Below are 12,295 nucleotides of genomic sequence, written 5' to 3'. Positions count from 1 at the left end.
TTTCCAGGCCAGCAAGGTGAGCGTCCAAGGACATTCCCTGCACCCGAGGCATTTACGTGGCATTTTTTTACACTAAGAAAAGCAAATAGGCTCAAGCAGGGCGTCACTGGGAGAGCCAACATGCACCAAACTGGGTGGGCAGACACCAGCTGGGAGACAAAACCAGAGCATTGCAGCCACATCCTGGCAGCAGGGACCCCCCAAAGCACACTGGGGGTTTCATCCCAGTGCTCCTCCAAACCTCCTACCGCACCCATGGCTTGTCCCACCACTGGCTTTAACCAAAGAGTTAAAGAGGAGAGGAGACTGCATTGCTGGCTCAGGCTCAGCACAGGGACCGTAAGCACCTGCTGTTGGAGCACCCAGCAAACACCAGGCCAGGCACATCAGACCAAACCCCCCAGTCCTCAATCTCTAAACCCCTTTTTGGGGCCAAGAGCCCCACTTTGAGGTTGGACCCACTAAACACCAACTTGTTTGCTGGAAAAACAACCCCAAACCCATTTCCACTGGGTAAACGAGCTGGGCGAGTCCCTGGCAGGGACAGGATGGCGCCTCTCATCCTCCAGCTCACCCACGGAATCAAAGGCTCCGACAGCCCCATAACTCCAGGGCTTTGAAGAGACCAGACCATCCCCCCCAGGCACCCCCGGGTGCTAAACCCCGCACCAAACAGGTGACACCACCCCTGTCCCCACTCAACCAGTGCCACCGTGGTTTTCAAGTGGGGCCATTTTCATGCCTTTTGCTGCATGGGCCAGGCTGAGGAAAGAAGTGGAATTTTATGGATGTGCACGGAGGAAGAGGAGAAAGAGGAAAGCTCATCCTGCCCACGCCAGCAGGGTGGGGCTGCAACTCAGTTCCCTCCCCCGGCAGCGCTGTCCCCAGGGTGGCCCTGCCACCAGCGCGACACATTCCGCAGTCTCTGCTGCCATCTAGTGCAATAACCTCCTTGGCCTCTCCGTCGGGAGCATCCCTGTCCATTTGTCCCCATGAGAGGATGGGCTGTCCCCGTATCATCCACATCCTGAAGGGACACTGGGACAGCACAGGTTTGAGGGTGCCCGGTTTTGGGGCTCACAGCCTAGCACCGCTGTGGAAGACGCTGGTGAGAGACAGTGGTGTGCTAGAAAATCCTGGGTTTATTTTAATTTCATTTAAAAGCCATTCCAAGCCTGGAGCGAGCAGCGAGCTCTTCCCCAGGGCACCAGGATTTGGCCCCGTCAGCACTTGTAGTTCCCAAAAAAGCAGGAAAGGAAACCCAAAGGAATCACATGGGTATCACGTGCCACCCCACGGTGTACCTGGGGGGGGCTGTGGGACAAATCCTGCGGGACAAATCCTGCAGCGCTCAGCTCCATGGTGACCAGGCTAACACAAACCAGGGCGCAGACACTGCACTCCGGGACGTTCCCCAGTGCCAGCCGTGGGCTCCTTTCCAACGTCTGAATGGGGTGAGCAGGATTAACAAAGTCCATCGGTGCCAGGTGTGGAACCCAGCGAGGACACCTGGTCTGGGGGACCTTAAAGTGCTTTGCAAGGGACACACACACACACCCACACCCCGCTCTCTGAGCCCGGTGCTCCAGGAGAGAAGGGCTGGGGGGCCCTGGCTTGTACCCTCACCTTGTGTGTGGGATAAATGACACCCCACAGGGCTAGTGGGCCCTTTCTCCCAATCCCCACAGATCCCTGTCTTCAGGGCCATTCCTCCAGGCACATTCCCAGGGATACTGAGACAGGGACAAACAGGTGGGTTCTCTCAGAGCAGCAGTGGCAACTTAATCCACATTTCGGGGGGTTCCTGGTGAGCCCAAGGTCATCTTGTAACAAGAAAAAACCAAGCCTCAAATAAAAACCAGCATCCATTTTAGCAGCAAGTCCTAAGGGAAGATCCAAGTGCTTGGCAGCCCCAAGCCATTGTCTGGTGCTACAGCACAGCAGTGTCCCAGGGAGAAAACAGGTTTCCAGTGGGATGGGGAGTTGGCACTGGTGGCCAGAACCTGGCTGGAAAGTCCCACCAGGAGCAAGTGCCCGAAGGAAGAGAGAAAATACTTGGTCCCATTTTAGCGGCCGAGAGAAAGCCGGACCACATGTAACAGCCACGGTTGGGAGGACACAACACCGGGATCCGTGGACAGGGTGCCACCAGCTCAGTGTCCATCCTCAGCCAGCGCCCGGGGAATGGTCACCTGCAAGCAGAGTAAGATGGGATGAGTGACTGCAGAGGCTCTGGATCCCAATCCCGGTGCCTTCTGATGTCCTCAGCCCAAGGAGATTCCCCTCCTGTCCATCCTACGCTGATGCCCATGCCTATAGCCCCCACGCACAGCCCAGCTCCAACGAGATGTCCTGGTGCTTCCTACAACTGGAGAACCAGCCCCAAATCAACGAGGAAACCTCTTCCCAAGCTCCAGTCTGAGGGACAGCAGAGCGTTCCAGTCACTCAAACCAGCAGTTGATGGGATCACCTCTGGTGTGAAGATGGCACTGTGGGTTCTGTCACTGGCCAGCCCAATAGCAGGCCCAGGATAAGGGACAAAGCATTCCTTAGACACATCACAGAGCGGAGCCATTCCTCTTTGCACCCACATTCCCTCAAGTCCTCCACCTACAGCACAACCCGTTTGTGCCAAAATGTCCTTGAGGGTCCCTCACCTCCTGTGCCCGCGGGAGAGGTAATCCCGGTTCAGAGAGCAGAGCTGCTGCTCCAGACGGAAGATGCGGAACGCCAGGTACGAGGAGGACACGACCAGGAGACAGATGCTGGGAGCAGAGGAACAAACCAAACACTCAGCTGAGACTGAGACTGACATTCCCAGTGTCCCCCCAGCTTCCCTGTGCCCTCAGCACACTTACAGCACGATGAAGATCTTCAGGAGCTGGTAGTCGGAGGGTCTCAGCTCCGCCACACAGCTCTGCTCCGCCTCCAGCTCCTCCTCGGTATTTATTGCACTTTCTGAAAGCAAACTCAGAGTCAGCAGCACAGCCACACTTGGCTGATGCTCCTCCAGCAACCAGGAAAACATCAAATATTCCTCCCTCATGGGCTCAGACCCTGCAGCCAGGAGACCCCAGCCCATCCCCAGGACTCCATCGCTGACTCCCAGCCTGATTTGCAGGGCAGAATTCCCCTGCACCAGAGCAGAGAATGGATGAACACACTTTTATGGAGGTTATCACCCGGTACCGTGTGGAGCAGGGCACAAATCCATGTCCCTCACCTGAAACCAGTGGCTCCTCAGAGGTGAAGGAGCTCTCCTTGGCACTCAGGCTGCTGACAGAGGTCCGGTGGATGCACTGGTAGTTGGCATCTGGCAGTGACAGTGACAGTGAGGTAGGTGACACCTTCCTCCACTTGCCCTCTGGGACGATCACCTCCTATGGGAACAGTCGTGGTGAGCCATGAATGAAACCAGCAGTGCCACGGATATGGTGGGGCCAGATTCAAACTCAAACCTTACAGCATCTCCATGGAGGACCAGCACATTCAAGACATCATCCAGAGGGAGAGCTGGTCTTCCATGATGGCTCCATGGGAATGCAAGCTCTTACTACCATCGAAGGACTTTCCCACACAACCCACACCTGCCCCAAATACCAGCTGCTGCCTCCTCCACCCCTTGAAGCTCAGGGCCACCACCTGGAATTCTGCAGCATGCCTCAAATAGGGGGAAAAAAAAGTGCCCAAAAAAGACAACAAACCAAGTGGGGTGGCAGCTGGCACAGAGAGGAGCTCCCCCAATAGAGAGTTTCCAGGGCTTTAGCTGCCAAAGGGCTGCATCCCACCGAAGGACTAGGAGATGCTGTCAGATCAGTCTGGGTCACTCCCAGTTCAGCCCTTGAAATGAATCTTTAACCCCTGGGATGTCACCAGACCATGTGTGACATGCCACCCGTCACCCTCTGGTGCACCCCAACTGTCACCTCCTGCACCCAGCCTGAGGCTCAGGAGCAGCAGCCATGGAGGACACCCTTCTCCAAAGGAGCAGGATGTGCAGGATGTGGCCCTCCACACTCCCTGGATCATGCCATGGTTCAGCCATCTCCCACCATCCTACTCATCCCACAGACTTGGATAACTCAACCACATTCCCAGCTGAGAACGGGGGAGCCGAGTGGTGGCATTTTCCACATCACTCTGAAGTTTTTCTGCCTATAAACAGACAGAGTCACCGCCTGTGCTCAGCCAGGTCCTCTTGACCCATCCGCTCCTGCCAAGTCTGGGGATGGGGGTCCCAGAGAACAAGCTTTGATGGCAACAGGCATGTCCTTGCACAACCTTTGATGGCACCGACAGAGGAACCGACTCTCTCCCAACTCTCAGAGCAGCCACCAGACAGTGTCAAACCCACCAAGGGGACCAGGTGAGCCCTCTCCAACCACAGCATGAGGTGAGGGGGGTCTCCCCTGTCCCAGAGCTGCCCTGACCCTCACCAGTGACACGGAGTCCGGCTCCTCTGACAGCTCCTTCAGACTCAAGCTCTTCTTACTGGAAACCTAGATGGGGGAGAAAAGATCAGGCATTACAGGGCCACCTCTCCCTGCTTCAGCCACAGAACTGAATTTGGGCATTTCTGCTGAGACTATGAAGAGCAGCTGCTAGATCTTACAATCATGGGGATCTGGGGCATGAGAAAAGGGCACTGCATCACTGCTTCCCATCACCAAAAACCCGGTGGGCCATGGTTGGGTCACAGATTTCCATGGACCGGATAAAACATCAGGGGGTAAGAAAAAGAAGGGTACATCTGGGCAGAGCCCAGCACACTTCAAAGAATAAATCCCCCAGTTTGGCAACAGGGTTGAATCACCCAAATGGCTGCTCTGGCACAGCTGGCACACACCATCCTAGGCAGGGCAGGGCTCCTGCACAGCTTCCCACGTGTTTCAAAGTCAGGGAGAAGAGGTCCCCACAGTCATCCTCTCCAGCTCAAGGGCTGATGGACGTCTTCCCCCACTTAATTTAAATTCTTTTTTAACTTTGTAACAGTTTTCCTCCCCTCAAAACTTTAGATCTGGGCAAAAGGCATCAATGTGAAGAGTGGCAGAACTAGTATTACCACCAGATTATAAATAATTCATACCCACGCCCTGAGAGAGAACAGAAACTCAGGGCTCTGCCTCATCCATGACCCAGAAAAGCCCATGGGGACAGAACGTGCCCGAGGCATGGCTCCTGCCCCTCTTTCCATCCCTTGCTGCTGAGTGAGGATGCTGGGAATTGGAGAGGGCTTTGAGAGCAGTCCAAAGCCTCGGAGGCAGTGATGAAGAGCTGTGCTCAGCCCAAAGGGCAGGTGCAGAGCCTCAGGGCCATGGAGACACAGTGAGATACAGAGGGGAGGTACCTGCAGGTGGGTGCAGACTCTCCTCAGGACGTCATAGACACTGTCACGAGAGATGAGGGATACGAAGATGTACTGCAAGAGAAAGAGAGGAGGTGTTGGGAGAGATTCCCCCCACCCCGAGTCCAGTTTTCCACAGGCAGGGACAGGCAGAGACGTCGTGCCCTTGAATCTCCCCATTTTCAGGAGTCACGTCTCCCCCACAGGCATTTCCCTGAGGAGTTTCCCTGCTGTTATTTTTGCAGCCTGCTAAAACCTGGACCAGATTTTTTTGGGGCCAGTCTTGCTCAGTTGCTGTTACTACAGCTTTCCCATGCTCAAACCCAGAGGGACACGGCAGCCAATGGTGCCAGGACCTAGGGAAAACATCCCCAGGAATGGAAGGGACACAGGGCCACACTCACCGTGCCTGACACAGAGCCCCTGGGTGATGTGCAGGGCAGCCACACATGGCTTTGAACGCCCAGATCCTGCCCTGTGCCACTCCCTGCTAAAGCCCACCTCCCAAATTCCGCAGGAATAACTGCCTCCAAGAATCCTGCAGGAACAACCCCCTTCCTGGCAGGGACAGGCAACACACGGTGCTGGCAGGCGAGGACTTGGACACACTGCATCAGCTCACTGCAGCCAATAACATCCAACGGGATTTAAAAGCTGGAAACGCAGCCCCGTATCCAAGTTTTCCGACAGTTCTGGCTGAAGGCCAGCCCAAACCCTTTCCCTGCTTGTGTTTAAGGAGTTTAGGGGTTTTACGTGAGCCTGGCAGGGATTTGTCAGGCTCGGCCGAATTTCACTTGGGCTTTGCTTTGTCCAGGAACAAAGTGAAATTCAGGAACAAAAGCAAAGCTGTGGTGTTTGCCCTGGCTGGCAGCCAGCACAGAGAGCAGCGCTCACTTCCTAACCAGGGACGGGAATCGCTTCGTTCGCTGCTCTCAAACCACATCCAGTTCGGACCTGGGCATCTGCTGGGTGCTGGTGTTACCTTTCTGCTGGCAGTGGTGGTGATGGCCAGGCCATTGGGCAGCAGCCGAGCAGTCTTGTGCTTCTTTATCAGCTGTACAGACACCACCGGGATCACAACCTGTGGGCCAGGAACACAGGGATGGACACAGCACAAGCATCATCCAGCCAGCCTCCCTAAGACCCACCAGGAGAGCCCCCCGTGCAAGCCAGAGGAGGGTGAAAAATGAGGCAGGATGTTATTTTTGGCAGGGTAACTTTGCTGAAACCTCCAGCTTCCTTCAGGTATTTGTTTAAAGCATCACATATAAATAATTCAGTCCTTCAGCCCAGTTTTAAAGGAAGTCATCTCTCCCCAAGATCCCCGTCAGCCACAAGACTAATGGGGAAACATCAGATTGTAAATCAAGAAGAAAAGCCAAGAGAGATTCAAATTTCGCCCCCCCAAAAACCTTTGATCTTCCTTCAAGCGCCATTGCGGCTGGAAGGAGGTTTTGCATCAGGGAATTTTAAACCAAACCAGTATTTGGTTTCCCCAGGCTGGTACCACAGGTCATCAGAGGGGGAGGCATGGCCCTGTTCCCCTTCCCACTGGAGGCTTCTGTTGGGGATTTTGGTGGTATTTGGGTGCAGGAGGGGATAAGCTGTGGTTACAAGCCCTGAGGGACCAGGGTGCCCACACTACCTTAATGTCCTTCCCAAAAAGGTTTGCGTAGAAGCAGAGCCAGTTGGGGGAGATGTAAAGCCTTCCCTGGATGAGGATATCTCTCTGGAGAGCACAGGAGCAAACTGCAAGGCAGAGAGAGAGCCGTGGCAATCCCTGTGCCGGATCCTACCACCTCCATGCCCATCCCTCACCCTGCCACCCACCTTTCAGCACGCTCTCCTCCGTCGGTATGTCCTTGAACAGCTTGTGGTACTGGGAGTTGTACTTGCTAGCAGCCTGAAAGCAAAGCAGAGCAAAGTTATCCGGTGACCTTGCCGATAAGGAGACCCAAAAATCCCTCTCCTGCAAGAAAACCTCTCTCTGCCCGCACCCGGGACCGGCGCAGGGGGGTCCCACCGGGCTGGGAATGGGAGCCCCGACGGATTAGAGGAAGGCTGGATGACCCAGCACCCGGCGAAGGCTGTGCCATCCTCCCAGATGAACATTTCCCTTAATATCTACAGAGGCTGCTGAGCCTCAGTGAGGAGCCGGTTTTCTGCCGGGCTCATCTGCAGGCAGTTTATTTTGCCCAGCGGTTTCTCTCCTCCTCCTCCTCCTCTTTCCTTATCCGGGACACAGTGACAACACTTGCTTTGCGCCCATCGCGCCGCGCCATCCAGCTATTTATATTCCCGGCACCGCTTCAAAGCCTGCCGGCAGCCGCGGCAGGAGGCTCGGCAGGTCGGCCCTGAAACGCTCCTGTGGCGAAGGTAAAGCTCCGAAGCGCTTCGATGCCTTCCATAAATCCGCCCAACTGGTCCTGCAAGGCAGCTTTGTGCCCCCTGGCCCCCGGGATGCTCCCCAGGGACACGGCTGTCCCGCAGCGGTGACAGCTGCCCCCCAAATCCCAAGCGAGGAGCTGCTTTGCCAGGATGCAGAGAAGGCAGGGTTGGTCGGTGGCAGCCGCGCAGGCAGAGCCTTGCTGCCCACAGGAACGAGGTCACCTTTGCTCTGCGCACCTTGTCACCGGATGAGCTGGGCCCTAAGAGGATCAAGACTCAGCAGCACCTGGAGTTGGCTCAGGCACCTCCCAGAGGGACGCTGGGATGGTGGGGGTGCCAGCAGGAGCGTTCCAGGAGAACACAGAGGGCATTACCGGCATTACCACCAAGAAACATCCCCTAGTCCCAGCACAAATCCACTGCTGGCCCTGTCACCCTCCCAGATGCCTCTGACGAAACTGAAAAATGGTCTTCTCCTCCGTTTTCTTCACGGGGAAAGGCAAAATGCCACTTCCTGTCACTCCTTCCTCTTCCAGAGCACCTCTTATCTGTAGATGGACCAAAAGCATCTAGTTTGGGCATGATTTGAACAACCAGAAGGGTTCAAATGGACAGAAATTTAACTGCTCTCAGTCAACATTTCCACTTTCTGCTGTGCTCTAGATGGAAAATCCTGGAAGCATTTGCAAGGCAGAGCACGGGCCACATAAAACCATCACCAGGTCTCCTGAAATTAAACATAGGAGGCTCTGCCCCACATCAGAAGCTGCCTCCAGCTCCTTCAGTCCACAACTGAGACCCCAGGTGGGCTCCTCCTGGGGCAACAGGCTACAACACATCAGCCTGATCATTCCCAAAGCCAAAGGCTTACCACTTCCCGGTGGCATTTCTTGATGTCCTCATCCTTAAGGGTTTCATTCAGGCGGAGGCTGGAAGGAAAAACAATAATCATCAGGTAAGCAAAGAGCCACAGGTCTCTCACCCACTCCCTAAAACACATGTGCTGCAATACGTGACATGGAAAAATGTAAAGGACTGAAAAGAGATCCCAGGAAGCCATATTTTGGGTGTCTCTATGATTTATTGTGGCATTGGGCATTGTTGAGGCTCAGTACTGGCTGTTGTGGGCTGATCTCTGATGAGAGCCAGTGAAGGTACCAGGACTAAGGTACCTCACACACATCCTAGCACCAGGGGAAGGAGCCCAGAGCTGACCTGGCAGCAGCTTGCGACAGGTTGGGAGCTGGAAATGTGCAGCTCTGGCTGGGGCAAGGATTCCTAAGGGAAAACAGAGGCAGGAATTTGGGAATGTGCCTGAGCAGGAGGGTGGACTCTGCTTTGGCTGTGCACAGGGACATCCATCCACGGACAGATAAAAGGACAAACCACGGAACCTCAGCAATGGGAATACCATCCCCTCCCCAAACCCCTTTCACCTCCCTGTTTTATATCCACAATATTTCAGTGATGAAGCAAAGTTGGGCCCCCCCTGTGCCCTGCCCCAGTTAGCAGGCAGTATTTAGGGCTCAAAGGGAGCAGGAATGCCACAGCAGGAAGGAAACTCAACCACAGACAGACCCCGGGATGCTGCTCCTCACCTGCCGTCGAGGGAATCCAAACTTTTCTGCTTGTGGGACACCTCCAGCTTCTCACGACTGTGCCTGGGCTCGGGGCTCTTCAGGGGAGCTGCCTTCTCATGCATCGGCGTGGCACTGCAAGAAGACACCTGTCAGCCCCCTAGGGAAAGGGGAAAAATGGGTCTGGAGCTGTAAATCTGTTCCCTTCAATCCCAGCCTGCACAGAGATCTCAGAATGTGCCGCTCAAGGACAGCAAGAATATTTCTGCTATTTCTCAAGTCACGTGGAGAGGAAAAAAAAAAAAAAAAAAGCCATTTTTCTGCCAGGGACTCCCCAGCGCTCACAACAGAGCAGCCAAATTGCTGCGGCTCCCTGGGATAACAGCCTCCAAAGCACAGACTCTCCTCCGTAAGGGCTGGAAGTTGGGATGGGAAAAACCACAGGTCTACAAAACCCCTCGGGGGGATGGAATTCAGCCAGGGTCTGCTCCCCTTCGTCGGCAAAACACCATATTCCCAGGGCAGAGCCATCACCAGGCAGGTTAGAGCCAGTTATTTACCAAAGGGAAAGTTATCAGAGGTGCTTATCAGCCACAGCAGGCAAAGTAAACACAGGCCCAGCGCCGAGGGCAGGTTATCACCTGGCAAGCCACAAAGGTGACACTTCCACCCTCGGCAAACCACCACCGGAGACTGCTGCGGCACTGGCAGGCAAGCAGAGCATGATCCCAGGGGACCGGTGGCACAGCAGAGCCAGCCAACAGCCACAGAGCCACGGAGAGGAAATTATTCCAGAGAAAGCACTCAGCTCACTACGCAGGGGGTGGTGCTGGGGCAGGTGGGGCGCCAGCAGGACAGGATGAGCGCCAGCAGGCGAGACAAGCGCAGAGCTGGAGCGCATCCCGGTGCCCGCGGGGATGATGCCGTGGCAGTGCGGCAGAGCCCAGGCCGAGGAGCCAACCAAACTCCCTACGCTCCAAGAGCGGCTCCTTCGCCACCTGTGCCGCCCTAGATACATCCTGCTCCTGCTCTGAGGGGCTCATCTGAAGGAAAACCCATGGAAGTAATCCCCCCTGACTCAAGAAGAGCCAGGATAGGGGTGCTGGATCCCAGCAGCTGGATCCCAGCTGGATCTCAGCCCAAATGGGCTGAGAGCTGAAGCCACGTAAGCCCCCACATCCCCACAGCCTCAGAGCCCTGACCAAAACACTGTCTGGGTGCAATGGAGCCCGACTGACTCCCAGCTGGAGGCACAGGGAATGCTCCCACAACAGGTGACACATACATGGGGGCACAGGAGAACTGAAGAGAAGTCACTGGTGCTGTGTGTTTGGAAACAGGCTGGGAAACAGCTTCTGGATCCCCACAGCCACTGTTGGCAAAGACCTGCATGCACAGCCCTGGTGTCCTGGAGCATTGCAGGGATGGGATGGACACACCAAGGTTGTGGGTTTTTAGGAGCTCAGGTCAAAGGATGTGTCAAGAAGGGAAAGGAGACCTTACTGACAGGAAGCACCAAAATAACATCCCTTGGCATGGCACCAAAAGGTGTTTTCCACTGCTCAGGCATCCTCTGCCAGGGGATGCCATGCTGCTCTGAAGCTGAAACTCCTAGCATGGAGGTACCAAAGCCTTCATCTGCCCTTCTCCAGTGCAGGAAGAGGGGCTCTGACCTGATCTGGAGCCTCCCTGCCCAGAGCTCAGCACTCTCTGTCTTTCCTCACGTCATCCCTTAAATCCCCAAGCGCCTGCACTGCTTAATCCGGGTGAGCGGATTTATCCCCAACCGACGCTGACAACGAGGGGCACCACACAGGGATCGGGGAGAAGCAAAGGCATCAGAACCCCTCTGAGTTCACCGAACACACAGAAATCCCCTAAAATGAGAAAAAAACACAGCCTGGAAGGCATCTGGAAGTGCTGCATCCTTGTTTTTTCTCCCTCCCACGGCCACCATCAGGGACAACTCCTGGGTAAAATGATCCTGGACACACTGCTGGCAAAGGGATGATCCAGGGAGAGTCTGGGGGCTGTGAGGAGCATTCTCAGCCCCAGTAGGGACATTGCAGGAGCTGCTTTGTCTCCTGCGTCCTGATCTTGCTCCATCCTGGCTCCTAGATGGATCAGGGATACACATCCAGAGTTAGGGAGCACAAGATAAGTTTGGGCTACAGGCACAGGGTGGTTTCCCTTCCCAGAGGTGCTTCCAGTGCCAGCACAGTGAGGAAAACACTGTCTAGCAACTCATACTGTCACCCTCCTCAAAGAATTTGTTCAGCAGGAAGCTGCTCCTGAGGTAAACTCACCATCCCAAGCGTCCCAAAACAGAAGTGGAACAAAAACAGTCGGAGTTCAGAGCTCCTGAGAGGAGGCAGAGAGGGTGGGTGTAGAAGTTCCCACCAAGGCAAAAACAATCCAGCGACCTGGTGCCCCTTTGCCCATTCCTGACACTCCCTCGCCGCCCACACCGGCTCCCCGAACCCCCAGGTTTTGCCAGGCGAAACCCGGTGCTTCTCCCTCCCACGGGATCGGCGTCTCCCTTCCCTTACGCGGCGCTGGGATCCAGCCTGGAAAAGGTCCGGCTCGAGCCCCTCCGTCGGCGAGCGACTTCCGCTGGACCCCTTCCCCGCTGCCGGAGAAGCGCACGGCGGAGGCCGGGCAGGGATCCCGCCTCCCAGTGAACCCCAGGAGGCTCAGAGGCGGAGGGAGGCACCGGCGAGCGGGCGGCCGCGGCCCCAGCGAGCCCGGTCGGGATTCGGCGAGCTGCCCTTGGTCCCGGCGTCCAAGGTCATTTCAGTCCCGCGTGTCGGAGCTGGAGCGGAGCCACCCCGGGATGCTGGAGGGGAACGGCCGGAGCCGAGCGGCGCTGGCAGGAGAGAATTAGGCGCGACGTCAAGGCCGGAGGGAGTCCCGCGTGTCCCTCCCGCGACGTCCCCGGTGTTCCCCGCCCCGGGAACTGGCGGGTCACGGCCGGGACAGAGCCGA

At 56.0% G+C, this 12,295-nt stretch overlaps 1 protein-coding gene across 3 annotated transcripts; it reads right to left on the bottom strand.

Moving 5' to 3' along the window:
* Positions 1 to 1,847: 1,847 nt before the first annotated feature.
* GRAMD2A (GRAM domain containing 2A) lies at positions 1,848 to 12,091 on the bottom strand. 3 transcript variants are annotated; one of them, XM_066196221.1, is made up of 12 exons: positions 11,860 to 11,943; positions 9,332 to 9,445; positions 8,605 to 8,662; positions 7,176 to 7,248; positions 6,991 to 7,094; positions 6,328 to 6,426; positions 5,349 to 5,420; positions 4,438 to 4,500; positions 3,225 to 3,381; positions 2,860 to 2,959; positions 2,659 to 2,766; positions 1,848 to 2,192 (listed from the first exon to the last, which is right to left on the bottom strand). In XM_066196221.1, exons 2-12 carry the CDS (start codon positions 9,433 to 9,435, stop codon positions 2,189 to 2,191), a joined length of 942 nt encoding a protein of 313 aa, XP_066052318.1. In that variant the 5' UTR covers positions 9,436 to 9,445; positions 11,860 to 11,943; the 3' UTR covers positions 1,848 to 2,188. The 3 variants fall into 3 exon arrangements, with proteins under 3 accessions (XP_066052318.1, XP_066052319.1, XP_066052320.1); XM_066196222.1 differs by having other exon boundaries at positions 9,332 to 9,470; positions 11,860 to 11,938; XM_066196223.1 differs by lacking the exon at positions 1,848 to 2,192 and having other exon boundaries at positions 2,655 to 2,766; positions 11,860 to 12,091.
* Between the last annotated feature and the right edge of the window lie 204 nt (positions 12,092 to 12,295).

The sequence above is a fragment of the Chamaea fasciata genome, unplaced genomic scaffold (assembly GCF_029207755.1).
Source record: "Chamaea fasciata isolate MVZ Bird 193981 ecotype frontalis unplaced genomic scaffold, bChaFas1.0.hap1 SCAF_14, whole genome shotgun sequence".
Taxonomy (NCBI): domain Eukaryota; kingdom Metazoa; phylum Chordata; class Aves; order Passeriformes; family Sylviidae; genus Chamaea; species Chamaea fasciata.
Note: the sequence above shows the minus strand (reverse complement) of the source record. Positions and strands in the feature narration are given on the sequence as shown.